This window comes from Lepus europaeus, chromosome 13 (genome assembly GCF_033115175.1).
Source record: "Lepus europaeus isolate LE1 chromosome 13, mLepTim1.pri, whole genome shotgun sequence".
In the NCBI taxonomy this organism is placed as follows: domain Eukaryota; kingdom Metazoa; phylum Chordata; class Mammalia; order Lagomorpha; family Leporidae; genus Lepus; species Lepus europaeus.
In genome coordinates this window covers 98,736,044-98,758,448 of record NC_084839.1, presented here as the reverse complement: position 1 = coordinate 98,758,448, position 22,405 = coordinate 98,736,044, and the positions used below count along the sequence as shown (strand labels likewise).

Here is a 22,405-nt window from a genome sequence, read left to right as displayed (position 1 = left end):
TCAAGCTTATTCCGTGAGTTTGCATTTCTTCTGAAGGAGAAAACTAAATTTTTATTTTGTAAATCTTGTTGGATTATTTCTATGACCTGTGTTTCTTGGATAAAAATTATTCTCAGGGATCGGCATTGTGGCGTACCGGGTAAAGCCACTGCCTGCAGTGCTAATATCTCATATGGGCGCCGGTTTGAGACCCAGCTACTCCACTTCTGATCCAGCTCTCTGCTGTTGCTGGGAAAGCAGTAGTAAATGGGTGTCATTTGCTACTGCACTGCTGTGGGAGATCCGGAAGAAGCTCCTGGCTCCTGGCTTCGGATAGGCGCAGCTCCAGCTGTTGCAGCCAATTAGGGAGTGAACCAACGGATGAAACATTTCTCTCTCTCTCTCTCTCTCTCTCTGACTCTCTCTGTGTAACTCTGACTTTCAAATAAATAAATAAATCTTTAAAAACATTATTCTCAGTGACAGAATTACTTATTTAAGTGAATCTGTGAGTGTTCCCCAAAGTATAGTCTACGGATGAGGTATTAAAATTTATTTTTCATGAGACCCACATTGCAGCAAGTTAGCATCTCATATGAGAGGATTTTATTGTTGAGGTTTTTTTAAAATATTTATTTTATTTATTTGAAAGACAGAGTTACAGAGAGAGGTAGAGACACAGAGAGAGGTCTTCCATCCGCTGGTTCACTCCCAAATGACTGAAATGACCGGAGCTGCGCCTATCCGAAGCCAGGAGCCAGGAGCTTCTTCCAAGTCTCCCACATGGGTGCAGGGGCCCAAGGACTTGGGCCATCTTCTACTGCTTTCCCAGGCCATAGCAGAGAGCTGGATCAGAAGAGGAGCAACCGGGACCAGAACCGGCGCCCATATGGGATGCTGGCGCTTCAGGCCAGGGCTTCAACACGCTGCGCCACAGCACCAGCCCTTGTTGAGGCTTTTAAAAAACTAATATCCTGTTTGTGTGGTTAGCAGTTGCTGTGTTTGTGTTTGTCCTTTTTTAAGCTGCAGTCATTTCAAAATGCTTTGATACATTCATTGTACTGATTGTGAATAGCTGGAGTGCTAAATAGTGATTATCTGATGTTATATAAACATATAAGATACATATGATATACTAGAGCAACACAAACTATTAAATCTCATTGCTATCAAAGTTTCTGTAGAGTTGAGTTAACTCTTGAATGTGTATGAAGGAACTTTAAAAAGTATGTGGAAAAATGGAATTAGAAGATGAGTTTAAAGGCACAATACATTAGATACAATTTACATATATGAAATGATATAGACAAATGTTTGTGTACATTCTATATATGTTGCTTATTGTTTTTCAGTTTACATTATAAACTTTTGATTAAACTCCATCTGGATGCAGACTAATGATAGCAATGATCAGAAGTATTTTTAGGGGGTGGCATTGTGGTATAGCAGGTAAAGCCACCCCTGTGTGCAGCCATTACCCTATAGGCACCAGTTTGTGTTCTGGCTGCTCCACTACCAATCCATCTCCCTGCTAATGGCCTGGGAAAAGCAGCTGAAGATGGCCCATATGTTTGGGTGTTTGGGCCCCTGCCACCCATGTGGAAGACCAGAAAGAAGTTCCTGGATCCTGGGTTCCACCTGGCCCAGCCCTGGCCATTGTGGTCATCTGGGGAGTGAAGTAACAGATGGAAGATCTCTCTCTCTCTCTCTCTTTCTCTCTGTCTCTCTCTCTCTCTCTCCTGGTCTTCTCCCCTCTCCTCTTCTCTCCCTCTATGACTATCAAATAAAATAATTGTAAAAACATTTGTACCTAATTCTGGATTTTATAACAAAGCAGATTGACTTGTGTATTATGCTTTTAAAATATGATAGCCTTTAGCTTGTGTACATATTACAGACAGAGAAAAATAGAATGTCCAGGGTTTGAGGTAAACAAAATCAGTGTTAAACTAAAAATTCTCAACTGGTTACTGGAGAAATAAATTATGGTATATATTCACTATGGAATAATATATTCTACAGTAATAGAAAATGAAACCCTGTCTTTTACAACTAAATGGATGCAACTGGAAACCATTATATATATTATATATATTTATTTTATGTAAATATATTATATATATATTTAGTGAAATAAGTCAGTCCCAAAAAAAATTTAGTCTCAGTTATTGTTTTTAGACTTAAATGGAGCTGCACATAGCAAATTATGGACAGATATACACATATGCTGCAAAATGTTCTCAATAGGGAGCTCTTCCACTATGTACTGTTTTCTCTGGTGTCTTATTTTTTATTTATTTTTTAGAAAAGTTAGGCTGCCTGTTTACCCTGGCTTTATCCTGGATCCATCCTTCCTTCCTTCCTTCCTTCCTTCCTTCCTTCCTTCCTTTCTTTTCCTTTCTTCCTTTCTCTTCCTTCCTTCCTCTCTCTTCCTTCCTTCCTCTCTCTCTCTCTCTCTCTCTCTCTCTTTCTTTCCTTTCTTTCCCTTCCTTCCTAGGTTTATTTATTTATTTGAAAGGCAGGGTTAGATAAAGACAGGAAGAGACAGAAAAAGAGATCTTCCATCTGCTGGTCCACCCCCCAAATGGCCACAACAGCCGGGGCTGGTCAGGGCCACAGCCTGAAACCTGGGACTTCATCCAGGTCTCCCACATGGGTAGAAGAGGCCTAAATACTTGGACCATCCTCTGCTGTTTCCCCAGGAGCATTATCAGGGAGCTGGATCAGAGGTAGAGCATCCCATGGCTTTACCTGGAGCCCATAGGGCATGTTGGGCATCTTAAGAGGCTATGCCACAATGCCAGCACAAATCTTAGATGATTTTAAGCAGCTATATTTTTATGTACTTCCATTTGTCTCCATAAAGAGCAAAGAAAAGAGCAGAAAGTAGAGATTTAAATTAACCAAGGCAAAATATGCCTATATCTGGGAGAAAGAAAGAAGCTAAGTCAAAGCAGAAAGGCTAAGAAACCAGGCACATCTGATGCAAATCTCTACATTTCAATGACTCAATTTTTCTTGTTTTTTTTTTTAATAAGAAAAACAGTTTTTTGGGAACTTATTCTTTTTATTTATTAATTTTTAATATAAACAGTAAACAGCAGGTTTCAAGTAGTTAATAGATACAATTATAAGAATATGATGATTCTTCCCCCTCCACCTCCTTCATTTCTTTTCTAATTTTTGTGATAATATATTTATACTCACAGGCTTAATGTCTCATTAAATGAAGAGTTCAATGAGTAAAAAGTAGAAAGACCACTATTCAGCAGAAATATATACAAGACTATAAGCAATAATCAAATTTCAAGATGTCACTTTCACTCATACATATTAAGGATTTGAAAAATGTATATTAGCTTCTACAAATCAGAGAAAATGTGATATTTCTCTTTGTGAATCTGGCTTCTTTCACTAAGCTAAGATTCCTTGATATACACAAAGACAGCCTGAGAATTTAATGGTAAGCACTTACATAAGTACTTTTTAAAGAATTACTTATTTTACTTGAAAGTCAGAGTTAACAGAGAAAGAGAGAGAGGGAGAGACAGAGAAAGAGAGATCTTCCATCTCATGGTTCACTCCCCAGATGGCTGCAGTAGCTGGGCTGGGTCAGACCAAAGCCAGGAGCCAGGAGCTTCTTCCAGGTTCTCTTGTAGGCAGTAGGGTCCACACACTTGGACCATCTTCTGCTGCTTTTCCCAAGACATTAGAAGAAAGCTAGGTCAGAAGTGGATCAGCTGGGCCTTGAACCGGTGCTCATATGGGATATGGGCGCCATAAAGGCAACTTTACTCACTACACCACAATGCCAGCCTCTATTTAAAATAGGTTTTTTGGATTCTATCATAGATGCTATTGAAATAGTTGCGGCCGGCGCCATGGCTCAACAGGCTAATCCTCCACCTTGCGGCGCCGGCACACCAGGTTCTAGTCCCGGTTGGGGAGCCGGATTCTGTCCCGGTTGCCCCTCTTCCAGGCCAGCTCTCTGCTGTGGCCAGGGAGTGCAGTGGAGGATGGCCCAAGTGCTTGGGCCCTGTACCCCATGGGAGACCAGGGTAAGCACCTGGCTCCTGCCATCGGATCAGCGCGGTGTGCCGGCCGCAGTGCACCGGCCGCGGCAGCCATTGGAGGGTGAACCAACGGCAAAGGAAGACCTTTCTCTCTGTCTCTCTCTCTCACTGTCCACTCTGCCTGTCAAAAAAAAAAAAAAATTAAAAAAAAAAGAAATAGTTGCATTATATGCTATTTCTTAATTCTCTAAGTTTTTCTTTTTGTTGTTGTTGTTGTTGTTGTTTTTTGACAGGCAGAGTGGACAGTGAGAGAGACAGACAGAGAGAAAGGTCTTCCTTTTGCCATTGCTTCACCCTCCAATGGCCGCCGCTCTCAGCACACTGCGGCCGGCGCACCGTGCTGATCCGATGGCAGGAGCCAGGTGCTTATCCTGGTCTCCCATGGGGTGCAGGGCCCAAGTACTTGGGCCATCCTCCACTGCACTCCCTGGCCACAGCAGAGAGCTGGCCTGGAAGAGGGGCAACCGGGACAGAATCCGGCTCCCCGACCGGGACTAGAACCCGGTGTGCCGGCGTCGCTAGGCGGAGGACTAGCCTATTGAACCGCGGCGCCAGCCTAAGTTTTTTTTTTAAAGTAAACATTGTGAAAGGAAACAACCACTAAGCAGCAAAGAAGTTAGGCATTTGGGCAAGGGCATGTATAATTATTTTTTAAATACCAAGTATTTCAATAAAAGAGGTTGATTGCTTTAAGTGCTTGAAAAACAAGTCAAAGGGAAAAAAGAGTTTTGAAAATCTTTATGTATTAATTAGAAAACATACATAATTGTTTTGTTGGCAGCTGTTTTTTTCAAATTCAGTATCTGGACCACAAAAATATGAAAGCACACATATGAGAAGATTCTGATTAATTAATGTATTAGAGCCTCTAAATTTTCCCTTGCTCATAAGCTAATTGACCACCACACCAATTAATACTAGGAGAGATAATTAAATGTGAAATTATCTTAAGAGTGTATATTTTATCACCTAGAAGAGAAAAATGCTGTCCCTTCTGCTACAATGTAAACCTTTCCAATACTTTTATATAAGTAAATTTCAGTTACATATCATCTAACCAAAGTTTAATTTTAGGGGATATCCTCCAAGAGAAATAGTGGAAGATATTGTTGTGGGTATGGGCATATTTTAATTTCTAGTCCAGGCTCTTGTCTCACACAAAGCTAAAATTTCTAAGTGAAGGCGTTTACAAAGGTGCAGTAATAGGAACAGGATGTACTTAAGAGAGAGAGAAAACATACATTCACATTTGAGTGTGGGCTGCCCCACATAGAAATGCCTATCATGAATGGACCAGAAGACTTCCCCCAAGGGAGAAGGGGATGGGAGAGACAGAGAGCACCTGAATAGTACCTCCAGCCATGGTCCTCAGCAAAAGAAAAGCACTGGTTGGTGGCCTCTTTTATGAAGTAGGGAGTGGTGCCTCTACATGCATGAAGCCACCTGGGAATTTTATACCTCCATAAATTCCATGTAGAACTTACTGTCCATGTTTTTGTGGCATCCACCTCTTCTGGGTCCTGGATGAAACAGGTACATTCTGGGAAAGGGAGCATCTTGATCGACAGGTGGAGGGATAGCATGGGGCTATCAGGGACTTCCAGCCAACTCAGACCTCAACCAGCTACCTAGTTACAGCACATCAATACCACAAGTAAGGTTAGATGTATGCCAAAGATCAGAGGATGGGTATAGCAGAACTAGGTGTCAGCAAAGTGTGCTTGATGGGAGGGGTTAATTTAAGCCAGGCCTGAGAGATGATCCTTCAGGTTAACTCCAGTTGACCCCTAGGTCTCCAGGGCTGCCTCCATGACTCATTCCATTTCTGTCCAATTCCTGTCATTCACTTCATTAAAGTCAGTTTTGTGCCACAATCACAGTTTCCTTTCACAGGGAGCTACCGAGCTCCTTAACTATATTTGGCTATCTGCTCTTTGATGGATAGTTGTCATTATTTCTATCTTTGAGATCACCAGTTCTCCTGCCTAATCAGCAAATTTAAGTGATCATACCAAATACCAAATTAAATTTAATTTATCAGAATACAGAGTAAGACTAAATCAAATAGCCTCATTTCTTTTTTTCAATTTTGTTTTATTAATATGATCCAAAATGAAAACCAGTGTCAAATATAAACTTAAAAGAGATGTTCATGTTATTGGAGTTTTGAATATTTTTATCTTCTAGATGACTTCCATTACTGTGATTTAAATGAATCTTTAGCAAATAATTTGGAATCTTTGTTTGAAACCAGGATGTTTTGTATATCATATTGCTTAAAATATCTCTTATTTGAAATAATTCCTAAATTAAGGAATATAATAAAATAATGTGCCACTCATTAAAATGATTTAATTTTTATTTTTATTGTCTTGTGACTTTATAAAACAATTAAATAGCAAAAACTAGAAAAAGTATCATATACTTAAAAGAAAATTTATTCTTTATAATCATGAAAAAATGTTTATGTATTAATGGATAACTGTAGTCTCTTCATACCAGAAATAGGAATTTTAACAACTTAGTATACATATAGTACTCATACATGTATGTGCCTGTTTGTCAATATCATGACGTTGATCTTTGATGTTTAGTAGTTAAAAGCAACATTCACATGCAAAATGATTTGCTGGTTTCAAATATGTTAACCTGTGACTACAATTAGCAACCTAATTTGAAGAAGGGAAATATGGGCTAAAAAAATGTAGCTCAAGTCATGAATTCCCATGCTTGCTTATTCCTCCTATTTATGATTTTGTGTTCCTACCAATCAGGAACATTTTAATAGTTCTATGAATAAAATTTTCTGATCTAATCACTGAGTAAAAAATTAGCAGTACAATAGGATTTCTAAGACATAGTTGTTGATAGATTCGTGTAATTAAAAGTTGTAGAAGCAGGAAAAGGATCAGTTAGATCCATGCACATCTGAAATTTTCCCAGACTCTATTTAAGTCACTAGTACTCAATTCTGGGTTCCTCAAGGGCAAATTAATTTATTTCTAAAATTGTGTTTTGGAATTCATTTGTTTTAAAAGCCTGGTAGTATGTTCCAAAGACTGTTTCTTAAACTCAGCCGAATCACTTCATTTGCCCAGTGCTGCTGCTGAAGCTGATGGCATCGATTCATTAATAAACATCCTGTCCAGTAAACGAGATGGAGCCATTGCCAATGCTGCCACAGTGTTAACGAACATGGCCCTGCAGGAGCCCCTGCGCGGGGCCGTGCAGAGCCGAGGCGTCATGCAGGCCATTGTCAACCCTCTGCGCTCGGCCAACACCGTGGTGCAGAGCAGAGCGGCTCTCACTGTGGCTGCGACTGCCTGTGACGTCGAGGCCCGGACAGAGGTGAGAGTTACAGTAACATTTGTTCTTCATTTTTCTGTTCAGTACCAGTACATACCAGTGGGTTAATTATTTAAAACACTGTCAAGTATTTGAACTTACTTATTATTGAAACCTTCCAAAATTATTACAACACTGGAAAACTGACTTTTTCTAGCAAAGATATGAGGACACCCTATAATCCAGCAATTCTTTTTCTGTCTATACCTAAAACAAAAAACAAAAAACCTCTTGCCTCTGTATATGAGAAGACATTGTTTATAATCTCTAAACAAGCATAAATAAATTGTCCAACTATTAAGTGATTAGATAAATTAATTGAAATATATGAATATTCATAAAGTGGGATCTTAAGGCAATAAAAATGAGTGAACTACAACTATAAGAATCTAAAGAATCACTTTTATGACATCCAGAATTATGCAGTGCCAGGGGCCAGATGCCCCAGCAGTTAAGAAAGCACCCCATATCAGAGTGCCTGAGTTGGAGCCCCAGCTCAAGTACTTGGGTCCCTGCCATCTACCCAGGAGACCTGAATGCAGGTCTGGCTCCCAGGCATTTGGGAAGAGAACTAGCAAATGGCAGATCTCTGCCTCTCTCTGTCTCTAGAATTAAAAAAAAAAAAAAAAACATGTAATGTGTTTGTGTTAAGCAATATGCAAAGCTAAGCTCTGTATTGTTTAGACATGCAGTACAGGTAAACCAGGTGAAGAAAGCAAAATTCAAAAGGGCGGTTAGTTTTCAGGAAAGTAAAGGAGTAGATGTGGGGGGAGTAGACAGAGTTCAAGGTCATTGAAATGTGCCATTTAAGCCAGCACAGCCCATATCCAGGAGCAAAGTGAAGAAACAGAGCATCCCACATGCAGGCAGGGAGAAGACAAGCTCCTTCCCCAATCCCTGTAAAACCGTGATGCCCTTCTTCTATTACTGTACTGCTTTCTCTCCATCTCTCTCCTTCCCTTCTTTCTTTCCTTCTACTTAAATTACTATTCCAGATTACTTTTGGAATAGTAAACTTTACAGAGGTCCCCCAGGGCCATGGGGCAGGGCAGGAGGCCACCCTTGGGGTTGGGAAGGTGAAGGGTGGCTGTTCTTCTGGGGACAGAGTTTGTTAGTAAGGCTGCCCTAGTGTTGGCCTTCCATGGCTCAGGGCTGTGGTGATGAGAGCACCTGCAGCAGGTGGTCTTATCAGGTTCTGTCCTGGGAGCTGGGGAGGTAAGGCACAGGTAGTAGTCATCAGTGCAGTGCCCACCTTGTCTTGGATTTTGGCTTTTTTTTTTTTTAATGTACTTATTTATTTGAAAAGTCAATTACAGGGGCTTGTGCTGTGGGTAAAGCCACTGCCTGCAGTGCCGGCATCCCATATGGACACCGGTTCAGGACCTGGCTGCTACACTTCCCATGCAGCTCTCTGCTATGGCCTGGGAAAGCAGTAGAAGATGGCCCAAGTCCTTGGGCCCCGCACCCATGTGGGAGACCTGGAAGAAGCTCCTAGCTCCTGGTTTCAGGGATTGAACCAGCGGATGGAAGATTCTCTCTCTCCCTCTTTTGCTCTCTCTGCCTCTCCTTCTCTCTCTGTGTAAGTCTTTCACGTAAAATAAATAAATCTTTTTTAAAAATTCTCTGTTTGAAAGTCAATTACAGAGAGAGGGAGAGACAGCAAGAGCTTCCATCTACTACTTCACTCCACAAATGGCGCCAACAGCAAGGCCTGGACCTAGCCAGAGCAGGAAGCCAGAGCTTTATCTGGGTCTCCCATGTGAGTAGCAGGGGCCTCGGCTGCTTTCCCAGGCACATTAGCAGGGAGCTGGGTTGAAAGTGGAGCAACTGGGACTGGAGCCAGTGCTCATACAGGATGCTAGGGTCCCAGGTGGCAGCTTGACCCACTGCATAAAATCGGCCTTGCATTTTGGCTTCTAACATCCTTTATGGTGTCCCTGAGCTCGCCTGGAGGGTGCCAGTTTTGCAGGTCTTTATCTCCCAGGAGATCTGCAGCTTGCAGCTGGGCCCCTCCATAAAGACAAAGTGAGCACCTATTCATTGGGGTTTGGAAAAATTTCTCCCTAATCCCTGCCGAATTTAATAATTGTAATTAAAGACAGAGACTAAAACAATTTTACACAGCTAAAACCTTTCATCCATCCAATAATGAGCTGGTTAAAAGCTGAAGTGTTTAATGCATCAAATTTTGGTTTCTGCTTTATAGTTAAGAAATGCTGGTGGGCTGGAGCCCGTGGTAGAGCTCCTGCGCTCAGACAACGCAGAAGTCAGAAGGCATGCCAGCTGGGCCGTGGCGGTGTGCGCCAACGATGAACTCACAGCCACTGAGTTATGCAGGCTCGGGTGAGTGGATGCCCACCACAGCGCCTGGCTCCGGGAAAGCAGACCGTGGAGGAGCGCCCTCTTCGGGTGCAGAGCCTGCACTACCGCTCGCGGATGGGGCAGGCCTGTGCTCTGAGGATGGCCTGGAGGCCAGGATACGCCTGCTCTTCCCAGCCCCAGAGCTCACTGAATGCCCTGTATGAAATCATCTCCGTGATAAACGCTTCGCTCTTACTTTTCTCTGCTCCCGGCACACACAGTCCTGCTTGTCTCTCAACTTCAAGGTTGAATTGGGTTGGACCAGGACTTACCCTATTTTCCTCTCCTCCCATTCACTCACATCTGTTCACCAGAACTGCAAATGTGCCCAAGCTCATTGCCATCTGATGTCCTTAGAAACAGCAAGGGACTTAGTGGCCTTTGGAGTGTCAGCAAATAGGGTTTTAACGTTCCATAAGCAGGTTTACTGTACTGATTTTAACTATTCTTATTCTGAGTGCATTTTGCCTGGTTAGCTGAAAAATTGGGGTCCAATAGTAATTTTGCTTCAAGTGAAAAAACGGTTTTTTTCTGAAAGCATTCAGCTGTGAGACAGTACACAGGGTCTCAACAAGAGCTGATTCATTTTCCTATCCGTGCTGCTCAAACTTAAAGGATGGAGGAAATGTGCACATCAGTTCTTCATTCAGGATTAATAAGTACTGGGGAGAAATAAGTGAACTCTGTGGCTGTGGGGTGGAAGGCTCTGAAGATATCTACGAGGTCTATTTGGTCTATAGCGTCAATTAACTCTGCTGTTTGCTTGTTGATTTTCTGTCTGGTCGATCTGTCCATTGGTGAGAGTGGGGTGTTGAAGTCCTGTGTTACTATTGTATGAGTCTATATCTCCCTTTAAGTCCTTTAGTAATTCTTTCAAGTAGCCAGGCGCCCTGTAATTAGGTGCATACACATTTATAATAGTAATGCCTTCCTGTTGGATTGATACTCTATATCTTGTGTGGTTGTCTGGGTGCAGTCTGTTGAAATCTTTGCTTAGTATATACTAAGTTGATCTTCTGTATATAAAATAATTGAAAATGAATCTTATTAAATGAAACAAAAAAAGGATTAATAAGTACACAAATGAGAACTCAGCAGGGAGTGCTTGTGTAAACTAAATAAGATTTTTTACTTCTATTGACAGAGCTTTAGATATCCTTGAAGAAATTAATCTATCAGTAAGTCGAAAAAATAAATTCAGTGAGGTAGCTTACAACAAGCTTCTCAACAATAACCTTTCGCTGAAATACAGCCAGACTGGCTATTTGTCATCCAGTGACATAATTTGTGATGGCTTCTATGACTACGGCCGGGTAGGTGACAGCACTTACTTGTATTTTAGTATTTTTGATGGCAATATTTCCTTTAATCACGGTGCCATTATGTGGCAATATTATAACCACTTAATTTGTGTTTTTACAGACATAACTTTTAAAATCACCCTTCATCCTTTGTATGGCTCTAACATTTTGCAATTTTGTACAGCTTTAACTACAGAGCCTGATTATTTGAATTTATGTCAGTTTATTAATATCAGTCACAGCTTTATGTGCTACAAGGAACATTTTTAATTTGGTGGTTTTAATACGTCTAAAGTTTAATGTTTGTTATGTGAATATAAGTGTACATTTTTCATTTTAATACTTATAGTCTAATTGAAATGAAATTTTAATATTAAATTTGAAAATGGAGTATAGAAAAATATTGTTTTACTTAACTGAATTTAGAATTATTTAGAATTATTTTTAATTTCTGGGGAAATTCCATACTGTCTTCCATAATGACTGTTATAATTTGCATTACTACCAACAGTGAAATAGGGTACTGTATTCTCTACTACCTCTCCAACATTTGCTTTGAATCTTGGATTTTAACCATTCTAATTGGAGTGAGATGATACCTCATTGTGGTTTTTAAATTTTTTAAAAATTTTATTTAAATTATACAAGTTTCATTTATTTCATATATACAGGTTTAGGAACATAGTGACACTGCCCCCCACCCTTCCTCCCACCCAAGCTCCAACCCTTCTTCCTCCTCTCTCTCCCATTCCCGCTCTTAATTTTTACAAAGATCTATTTTCAGTTTACTTACTGATCATATGCTTAACCCTACACTAAGTAAGAGTTCAACAAATAGTATTAAGAAAAAAACATTGTTCCTCAACAGAAGATACAGAGGCTATAAACATAGAATCTCAAAATGTCTATTTCACTCCAATACATTACATTTCAGGTACTCTATTAGTTACTTTGAATAAGGGAAAACATATGGTATCTGTCTATTGGGGACTGGCGTATTTCACTAGTATGGCAGTTTCCAGTTGCATTCATCTTGTTGCAAAAAACAGAATTTTATTTATTTTTACAGCTGACTGATATTCTGTAGTGTATATTTACCATAATTTCTTTTTCCAGTCAACAATTGATGGACATCTGGGTTGATTCCATATCTTAGCTATTGTGAATTGTGCTGCAATGAACATGGAGGTTAGATATTACTCTTTCACATGCTGACTTATTTGGTTTGGGTAAATCCCCAGGAGTGGGATGGCTGGATCATACGGTAGGTCTATATTCAAATTTCTGTGGTATCTCCATACTATCTTCCAGAGTGGCTGCACCAGTTTACATTCCTGCCTATAGTGAAATAGGGTACCTTTTTCCCCACATCCTTGCTAGCATTTGTTTGTTGATTTCTGTATGAGAGCCATTCTAACTGGAGTGAGGTGAAACCTCATTGTGGTTTTGATTTGTATTTCCCTGATGGCTCATGATCCTGAGCATGTTTTCAAGTGTCTGTTGACCATTCAAATTTCCTCTCTTGAAAAATGCCTGTTCAAGTCCTTGCCCATTTCTTAAATGGATTGTTTGTTTTGTTGTTTTGAATCTCCTGAGCTCTTTAAAGATTCTGAACATTAATGCTTTATCGGTTGCATGGTTTGCAAATATTTTCTCCCATCCTGGTGGTTGCTTCTTCAATTTGCTGAGTGGTTTTTTGCAGTGCAGAAGCTTCTATGTTTTCTGTAATCCTATTTTTCAATTTTGGCTTTGATTTCCTTTGCTTTGGGGACCTTTCCAAGAAGTCTTTGCCTATACCACTGTCTTGCAGAGTTTCCCCAATGTTCTCTAGTAATTTGATGGTTTTGAGTCATAGATTTAGATCTTTTATCCATTTTGAGTGGATTTTTGTGTAAGGTATGGGTCTAGTTTCATACTTCTGCATGTGGAGATCCAGTTTCCCCAGAACCATTTGTTAAAGAGACTTCCCTCACTCCAGGAGTTGTTTTTAGCTTCTTTGTCAAAGATAAGTTGGCTGTAGATGCATGGGTTGCATTTTGGAGTTTCTATTACATTCCATTGGTCTACAGGTATGTTTTTATGCCAGTATCAGGCTTTTATCATTATATCTGCCCTGTAATATGTCTTGAAAGCAGGTATTGTGATGCCTCTGGTTTTGTTTCTGTTGTACAAAACTGCTTTAGCTAATCGAGGTCTCTTGTGTTTCCATATGAATTTTCACATCATTTTTTCTAGATATGAGAAGAATGTCTTTGGTATTTTGAGACTGCATTGAATCTGTAAATTGCTTTTGGTAGTATGGACACTTTGATTTTGTTGATTCTTCTAATCCATGAGCATGAAAGGTTTTTCCATTTTTAAATGTCTTTTCTAGTGTTTTGTAATTTTCATCATGGAGATCTTTGACATCCTTGGTTAAATTTATTCCAAAGTATTTAATTCTTTTTTGGAGATGTTATGAATGAGACTGATCTTAAAAATTCTTTCTCAACCATGGCATTGTCTGTGAATGCAAAAGTTATTGATTTTTCTGTGTTGATTTTATATTCTGTCACTTTACCAAACTCTTTTATGAGTTCTAATAGTCTCTCAGTGGAGCCTTTTGGGTCCCCTGAACATGGAATCATGGCATCTACAAAGAGGGATACTTTGATTTCCTCCTTTCCAATTTGTATCCCTTTGATTTGTTTTTCTTGTCCAATGGATCTGGCTAAAACTTTCAGGACTATATTTAATAGCAATGCTGAGAGTGGGCATCTTTCTCATTCCAAATCTCAGTGGGAATGCTTCCAGCTTTTTCCCATTCAATAAGATGCTAGCCATGGGTTTGTAATAAATTGTCTTGATTGTGTTGAGGAATATCCCTTCCAGACCCAAGTTGGTTAAAGTTTTCATCATGAGAAGATGTTATATTTTATCAAATGCTTTCTCTGCATCTATTGAAATAACCATATGGTTTTTGTTCTTTACTTTGTTAATGAGAAGTATCACATTTATTGATTTGAGAACGCTGAACCATCCCTGCATACCAGAGATAAATCCCACTTGGTCAGGGTGAATGATCTTTCTGATGTGTTGTTGGATTCAATTAGCTAATATTTTGTTGAGGATTTCTGCATCTATGTTCATCAGGGAAATTGGTCTGTAGTTCTCTTTCTGTGCTTTATCTTTTTCTGGTTTAGGAATTAATGTGATACAGGCTTCATAGAAGTATTTTGGGAGGATTCCCTCACTTTCATAGTTTTGAATAGCTTGAGAAGATTTGGAATTAGTTCTTTAAATGCCTGGTAGAATTCAGCAGTGAAACCATCCAATCCTGCACTTTTCTTTATTGGGAAGGTCTTTATTACTGATTCAAATTCTGTCTTGGTTATTGGTCTGTCTAGGTTTTCTCTGTCTTCATGACTTTTTGATTGATTGGAACAGAGCTCTTTATAGTAATTCCTGATGATCTTTTTATTTCTGTGGTATCTATTATTACATTTCCTTTATCATCTGATTTTCTTAATTTGGGTCTTCCCCATCTTTTTTTTTTTTTGGTTAGTTGGGACAATGGTGTATCAATTTTGTACATATATATATTTTTTTGACAGGCAGAGTTAGAGAGAGAGAGACAGAGAGAAAGGTCTTCCTTTTTCCATTGGTTCACTCCAAAGTGGCCACAATGGCAGCGCATTGCGGCCGGTGCACTGTGCCGATCCAAAGCCAGGAGCCAGGTGCTTCTCCTGGTCTCCCATGCAGGTGCAGCACCCAAGGACTTGGGTCATCCTCCACTGCACTCCCAGGCCACAGCAGAGAGCTGGACTGGAGGAGGAGCAACCGGGACAGAATCCGGCGCCCCAACCAGGACTAGAACCCGGTGTGCCGGCGCCGCAGGCGGAGAATTAGCCTATTGAGCTGCGGCTCAGGCCAATTTTGTATATTTTTTTAAAAAACCAGCACTTCATTTTACTGATCTCTTGTATTTTTTGTTTCAATTTTGTTTATTTCTTCTCTAATTATTTCTTTCCTCCTACTAATTTTGGGTTTGGCTTGCTGTTTCTCTAGGTTCTTGAGATGCACTCATTTATTTGATACCTTTCCAATTTCTTCATATATACACAATTGCTATAAATTTCCCTCTTACTGCTGCTTCTGCTGTATCCCATAAGTTTTGACGTTGTGTTGTTATCTTTACTAGTTTGCAGAAATTTTTTGATGTCTCTTTTGATTTCTTCTATGACCCACTGTTCATTCAGGAGCATGATGTTCAGTCTCCATGTGTTTGCATGTGATCTAGAGATTCTTGAATTGTTGATTTCCAGCTTCATTGCATTATGGTCAGAGAAGATACATGATCTGATTTCTATTTTTTTAATTTGTTGAGATTTGCTTTATGGCATAGCATGTGATCAATCCTAGAGAAAATTCCATTCACTGATGAGAAGAATATGTATTCTGCAGCTGTGGGGTGAAAAATCCTAAAGATATCAGTTGTTAGGTTCATTCAGTCATAGTGTCGATTAGCTGCACTGTTTCTTTGTTGATTTTCTGTCTGGTTGATCTGTCCATTGATGAAAGTGGGGTGTTGCAGCCCCCCTTTACTATTGTGTTGGAGTCTGTGTCTCTCTTTAGGTCCCTTAACATTTCTTTTAAATAGCATATATTCTCTCTTTCCACACCTTTAGAAACTCCTACGACCCATATCAGATCATTTGATAGTATCCCATAAATCTCCAACACTGTTTTTCATTTGCTAATTTTTTGGTCTGACTGTAAGATTCTCAAAGATTTGTCTTCTAGTTCTTTCTTCTGCCTTGCCAAGCCTGCTCTTCAGTCTTTCCACTGTCTTGATCTTATGAATTCTTCATTTCTAATATTTAATTTTGACTTCTCTTTAAAAATCTCAATTTCATTCATGTCATGTATGGTCTTCTTTAGCTTGTGGATTTATTTCTGATTGCTTTTGACTAGTCCTATGGTTAACTTTTTTTAATTCCATTCCTGGTATTTCCTCATTCTCTTCATCTTCACATTCTAATATTGAAATGTTGTTTTCTTCCTTTGGGATGGTCATGGTGTCTTCCTTATTCTTATTTCTTAAATTTATGTGTTTGTTTTTAGGCATTTGTGGAGTTGATTGTTGTTTTCTTTCCTCTGTTGGCTTTTATTTTTGAGTTATGCCTCTGTGGCTTAGCTCTTCTTCTAATGGCTGCACTTTCAATGGATACCAAGAGGTGGTGGGTTTGGCCAAGGAGCTCTGGTCAATGTTCCTCAACACCATATGAACTGCACAGATGATCTTGGCAGTCCTCACTGTGAGCAATGATCTGCTTTAGGGTACCAAGGAGCTCTAAGGGTGTGGAGCTATGCCCAGTATTGCCAGAGACCCAGCTGTGCCCTGCAACTTCTCGTGTAACCACTGAGTCCCCACGGTCTCAGCACATAAGGCTTCCATAGTCATTGGATGCAGAGGTCTCTGCCCTGCCAGTGTGTCTAGTCAACTGTGAGGCAGATGTACCCTGAGACAGCTTTGCCTAGGTGTCTTGATCCTAAGAGGCTGTGGGCATCTCACCAACCTGTGTGGTTGCCCAGCCAGGCTCCAAGTCAGTGGGGACTGCAGATTGTTCCCTCAACTAGAATCTCTGGATCACACATGTACACAAGAACCACTGATCCAATGTTGCTCTCTCCCTGCCACTGCCACTGGTACTGCCGATCTAAGATGGCAACCTGTCTCAACCAGTTATTGTGTGCACGCACAAATTTTTCTGCAGCTCCCACCTAAACCAAAAATGGTGCCTACCCTTTCTCAGCCAGACAGCAGGTGCTGTTGTGAGGAGCTGGAGTGTGATAAATGTGTCCCCTTTACTTCCACTGGTTCTGCAGGCAACTGCTAGCAACTGCTAGCCCCAAGGGCTCCAGTCTGGACTCATGCCACATTTTCCCTCTGGCTGTACCACCATGTGTTGCTGCTCCGTCTACAAGCTTTCGCCCACTCTGGCTCTCTACTGCAGTTGTGTGTTATATTCCTGTTCTTGTTGCACATCTGCACCTTCTCACATGTCCACGATGCTCCTCTCCCTCTTGTAGGATTTTCGGTGCAGTTTTCTCTCCATTTCTCCCCTGAGAGTGCACTTCCTACACTTTTTTTTTATTTGTCCCTAGCCTAGTACAGTATGTCATTCTCTAGCCCACCATCTTGGAAGTTCATTGTGGTTTTATTTGCATTTTCATGATGGCTAGTCCTCCTGAGTGTTTTTTTCATATGTCTGTTGAAAAGTTATATTTCATCCTTTGAAGAATGTCTCTTCATGTCCTTTGCTCATTTCTTAATGGATTGTTTGTTTTGTGGTTGCTGAATTTCTTGAGCTCCTTATATATTCTGGATATTAATTCTTTATCAGATTCATAGTTTGCAAATATTTTCTACCATTCTCTTGGCTGTCTCCTTCATTAACTGTTTCCTTTGCTGTGTAGAAGCGTCTTAGCTTGATGGAATCTCATTTGTCTGTTTCTGCTTTTATTGCCTGTGTTTCTGGGGTCCAAGAGGCGTGTGGAGCTGTATTTGCAGGGAGCGGTCAATCACGGCAGCAGAGAATTTGAGGAATTTTGAATAATGGAAAGCCACAGGCCAAAGCTTTACTCTGGCTCTTCCTTCTGCAGCCAGCCTCTGCCTCTGCCTCTGCCACCACTATACCATATATCACCCTAGGACACACACAAACCCACGAGAAATTGTACTGAAGATGCTCATGTAATCCAGTTATTAATAATTTTAAAAGAAGTATCACACAGAAGTATCAGTACAAAGTTATTTTAAGAAAACTTAGGGAAAGAGTAGAAAACACCTGCAGAATACTGACCAAGAAAATGTCACCACAGATATGATCCTAACAGAATGCCTAACTCACTTGTTCAATAAACATTAAGTTTCTGATATTGTCAGCTTTGTGTCAGTGACCAAAAGAGACAGAGTGAGCTCTGCTCCTCTGGTCCCAGTGGGAGGAGGCAGAAAACACAACACAAACGTTACAAATCATTAACTTGAGCCCCATGCTAGAAATGATGAAAGCTGTGGGGGAGAAAAGAGAGCAGAGGTAGATGAGGAGCTTCTCTAGTGCCTGGAGCACTGGGGTTGGTGGCTGCCTTTTAAAAAAAAATGTCATCAGATGGGCCTAACTCAGAGGGTAATTTCTGAGCAAAAAATTGCAGGAAGTGAGGGACTCAACCACTAGAATATCTGAGGGGAAAGCTTTCTAGGCAGAAGAATGAACCAGTTCAAAAGCCGTGAGGGGTAAGCATGCTTGACTCGCTTAAGGAGCAGGGAGAAGGACAGTGTCACCAGAGCTGAATGGACCTGGTGGGAGAATAGCGGAGATGGAATTGTGTAGGCAAGGGAGGCCAGATCCTGGGAATGCCGTAGATCATTGGAAGGACTTGGCCTTTACTCCGAATGAAGTGGGAATCCATGGTGGTGTCCTGGGCAGAAAAATGACAGGATTTGTCTATTTTCAGAGGATCACTTTTGCCTTTCTTTAAAAAGATCATGAAAAGTATTTTGAAGGAGGAAGTGATCTAACTTAACCTGATTGAGAAGAGCTCTCAGAAGGGAATCTAGTGTACCTTTCTGCCAGGTTAGTATAGAGCTTTGTCTAGCCTGGTTTTAGATATCCTCATAACACTTTTAGTGAGGTCTCAGTATTGTATTGCTTTTATATAAACAGAACATTCTCCTCTACCATGGGTGGATTTGCAAACCCAAATACTTTCAGGGACCAAGATAGTGACAGTAGTGTAAAACAGCCATGTGTAAAGATCACAGGAGACTGAAGAGCTATGTCCTGTCCAAGGCCAGCATGTTCACAAGCTTTCAGTTCCTACTTCTCGTTCTAGATGTATCTATCATGTGTGTGAGTGTGTGAAATTAGATGTATAAAACAGCCAAGCACTCATTTTTTAAATTATGATCCACACAGATTTTACTTTTTGGTTCTGAAATTTCTTATAGATAAATTCTGGCACAAAACTTTTGCCTCTGAAGGAGCTCTGCTTACAAGAACTAAATCATCGGCGTGCTGTTCTCTTAATTAACAGTAAATCTTCCGATATGTGAGTCTTTGGGAGAAGGGAGGATGTGGAAGAGAACATTGTTTTGGTTTATCCATCAGCATGTGAATGTGTAAATATTCCCAGCATGTTATCTTTCATGTCTTCTGTATCTACTACCACCAAAAATAAGCATTGGTCCATAAACTCAGAACCTGACATGGAACAGCCACAACCACAAATCTCCTCCTTGGACTCCATGTTATCAGGCAGTTTCCAATGGATTTCTGAGGTCAGGGCCTCTTACCCTTGTAGTATTTGAAGAAAGTATAGATAGAAGCAAAACTAAATGAATTATGTTTCCAAGTTGCCAGAGCTGTGTGCTGCAGTATAACTACTGCCCAATATTTTCCTTTGAAGTAAGAAGTAAATGGTCAAGCTAAAAATGAAAATTTCAACATTCCTCTTTAAGATGATCATGTATATCAATTTATGAGGGGGCCTTAAAAAGTTCATGGAAAATGGGCATTATGGTTTTTGATGATTTATTTATTTGTTTGAAAGGCAGGATGACAGAGAGAGAGGGAAAGAGAAAGAGAGAGAGAGAGAGACAGAAAGAGATCTACTGTTTACTCCCCAGATGCCTGTAACAGCTGAATCTGGGCCAGGCCAAAGCAAGGAGCCAAGAACTCCAACTGGATCTCCCATATGGATAGCAGGGACCCAAATACTTGAGCCATCAGCTCCTGCCTCCCAGGCACATTAGCAGGAGACTGGGTGGAAAGTAGAGGTGGGATTTGATCCCAGGTACTCCTGTGTGGGATTTCAGTGTCCCACATGGCAACTTAACCTGCTGCACTACAACACCAACGCCACACATTAAGACATTTTTAATTCTATTTTTTCACACCTGGCTCTTGGCTTCAGATCAGTGCGCTGCGCTGGCCGCAGCGCGCCGGCCACGGCAGCCTTTGGAGGGTGAACCAATGGCAAAGGAAGACCTTTCTCTCTGTCTCTCTCTCTGTCCACTCTGCCTGTCAAACAACAACAACAACAACAATAAAAAACATTGTCACTGTTAAAAGTCAGCTCTAAATATGGGTTTCAGGAAAAAATCTGTTTTGTGGGACAAAGTGGATATTGACAAATATATTCTTTTAATTTCTACATAATTTTAAACGTGGAAAATTTTAGTTCTCCACCTCCATCTTTGGAAGATAAATCAGACATTGGTTATGGCCGAAGTATTTCTTCTTCATCTTCCTTAAGAAGGGCAAGCAAAGAAAAGACCAAGTAAGAAAATAATATTTTATCTATACTCAAGTAACTCTTAAAGGGAACCAGGAACTCTGGCTCCACATTTCGTCTACCATGCACTTACAGTGACCTTGAGTGTCTTAGTGTCTATGTGCAGATTTAGTTTCCTTAGCTGTAGATGGAATAATGCAGGGTCCCCTGTTTCACAATGATAGCAAGTATCAAATCATACAATGGAAGTGGAAGGGCTTTATAATGTGCCTTGCCAATGTAACAATTGTTATTTTCCACATGATTAAAATTGTTTGTATTGTTTTTCAAATGACAAAAAAAATTAGTTCTCGTTTTAGCACTGGATTTGGATCTCCCACAGAAGAGAAATCAGAGCCAACTTCTGGGCGAAATACTGTTCTTAGCAAAAGCGCCACTAAAGAAAAAGGACCGAGGTAGGGAATGCGTCATTGTATTCTTCTCCTAATTATAATCACAACAACTTTTAATTATCCAGCAAGTTTGGGGAAGTAGAGGTTTTCCTTATAAAATCATGAGACAGAATTAAAAGTAACCTTATTGTTGCCTCTTATCATCTCTTTAAAATTTACCCAGAATTTCTTTCCTGACTCTGGTTGAGAACATAGGGCACTTTGATCACTTGCAGGAACTATACATTCCTACAGTCATTGTAATTCACAAAGCAACAGAAACAGTAAGCTGCAGTCAGTCCTTTGAAAGTCCAGCCCTGGAGAGAAAGCAGCTTGAGGGTATTTCCTGCCTCCCCAAGATCTGGTGCCTTTTGCAGGGGGTTAAACTTTCCCAATCCAGTGCTATCTTCTCTCCTCCTGTCCTGTGCTCCCATCCCTCCTCCCCCTCTGATTTACTGAGTCTTGAACCCTTCAGAGTAGAAGCGAGAAGGAGAAGCAGGAAACAGGACAGAGCTTCTTGCCTGCAACAATTACAGTGTATTTATGAGCTTTTGAGGCTTGACATATTTTGAATGCACTTCCTTCTACATGCTTCATAGTTTAAAATATATTTACTTTTCTGTGAAACCATTTTTGGATTTACACAAAAAGCCATTACCCTTGTGCTCTTGTGTACTTAAGCCCTTAAGAGCCACTGTGGTATCGGAAACTACTTAGCACATATACTCAACATTTTCTTGCTAAAGTGACTGTGCTGTCACATCTCCTAAGGTGTGGACCATGGTTGGTATTACATACAAAGGAAGAGTGTGGAAGATATCCAGGCAAAGCAATATAAACTGAAGTGTTTATATAAACTAGTTAAGTGAAAAAAAAATCTGCTGGAAAAAAATGGAATGGAAAACTAACATCTATCAGAACTTTCTGGTAGAACTAGAAGCAGCAACTCCACCCATTCAAAGCCCCCACCCACGTCTGTTCTGAAAACTTCCCATCTTAAAGAGTTGGAAAGCTAGGTTTTGGGCAGGGGAACAACTCTGTGGTTGTAGCTATGGTTTCAGGGCAGCCTCTCAGCCCGCAGTGAAGGCTAGCAAACTACCTGGACTCTGGGGAACTTAGGTCTCATTTCATTCATTGGACAACTCACTATGGAAGGCCATTTTTGGCTACAGTAAGCTGGCTCTTGACCTGCTTCTGTGTGACATTGAATAATCCAAAAACCTCTTTACTTCAAAAGGGAAAAGCATCTTGAAGAGTATCACTTATTAGACTCACCTGTTAGTAAGTATTAAGGAAAAGCATTTAAAGCTGCAAACTTATGAAAAGAGCCAGGCGGAGTCCTGCCCGGCTGTTGAGAATGCTGTGACTCTCCTGACCCTGCGTTGTCGTCCCTGTTAAATTTCTGTGACTTTATTGCAAACTGCTCTCACGGGGAGGGAGGAAATCCTACCACTTCCTCCCCGCGGTTCCTCAGATCACTCTCTGTTCTCCTAGTGCTGGTTCTGAGCTAGTGGAGATGTTTGATAAAACAAACCTTGCTGAAGTACAGAAGACAGATAGGAAGCTACATATTAGCCCAGAGGTAGTTTAGCGAAATGGTTATTGCATCCTTTGACATGAAAATGTTTAAGGTGTAGAA

The 22,405-nt window shown here is 40.5% G+C and overlaps 1 protein-coding gene across 1 annotated transcript in view; it reads left to right on the top strand.

Annotated features, from left to right (window-relative positions):
- The window catches only part of LOC133772929 (armadillo repeat-containing protein 3-like), a 127,013-nt gene that overhangs the window by 85,517 nt on the left and 19,091 nt on the right, over positions 1-22,405 (top strand). Inside the window, exons 12-17 of the mRNA XM_062210084.1 lie at positions 7,151-7,400; positions 9,604-9,740; positions 10,903-11,071; positions 19,050-19,150; positions 20,282-20,380; positions 20,695-20,790. Of these exons, the coding sequence (XP_062066068.1) occupies positions 7,151-7,400; positions 9,604-9,740; positions 10,903-11,071; positions 19,050-19,150; positions 20,282-20,380; positions 20,695-20,790 (852 nt within the window). The remainder of the gene's footprint in view (positions 1-7,150; positions 7,401-9,603; positions 9,741-10,902; positions 11,072-19,049; positions 19,151-20,281; positions 20,381-20,694; positions 20,791-22,405) is intronic.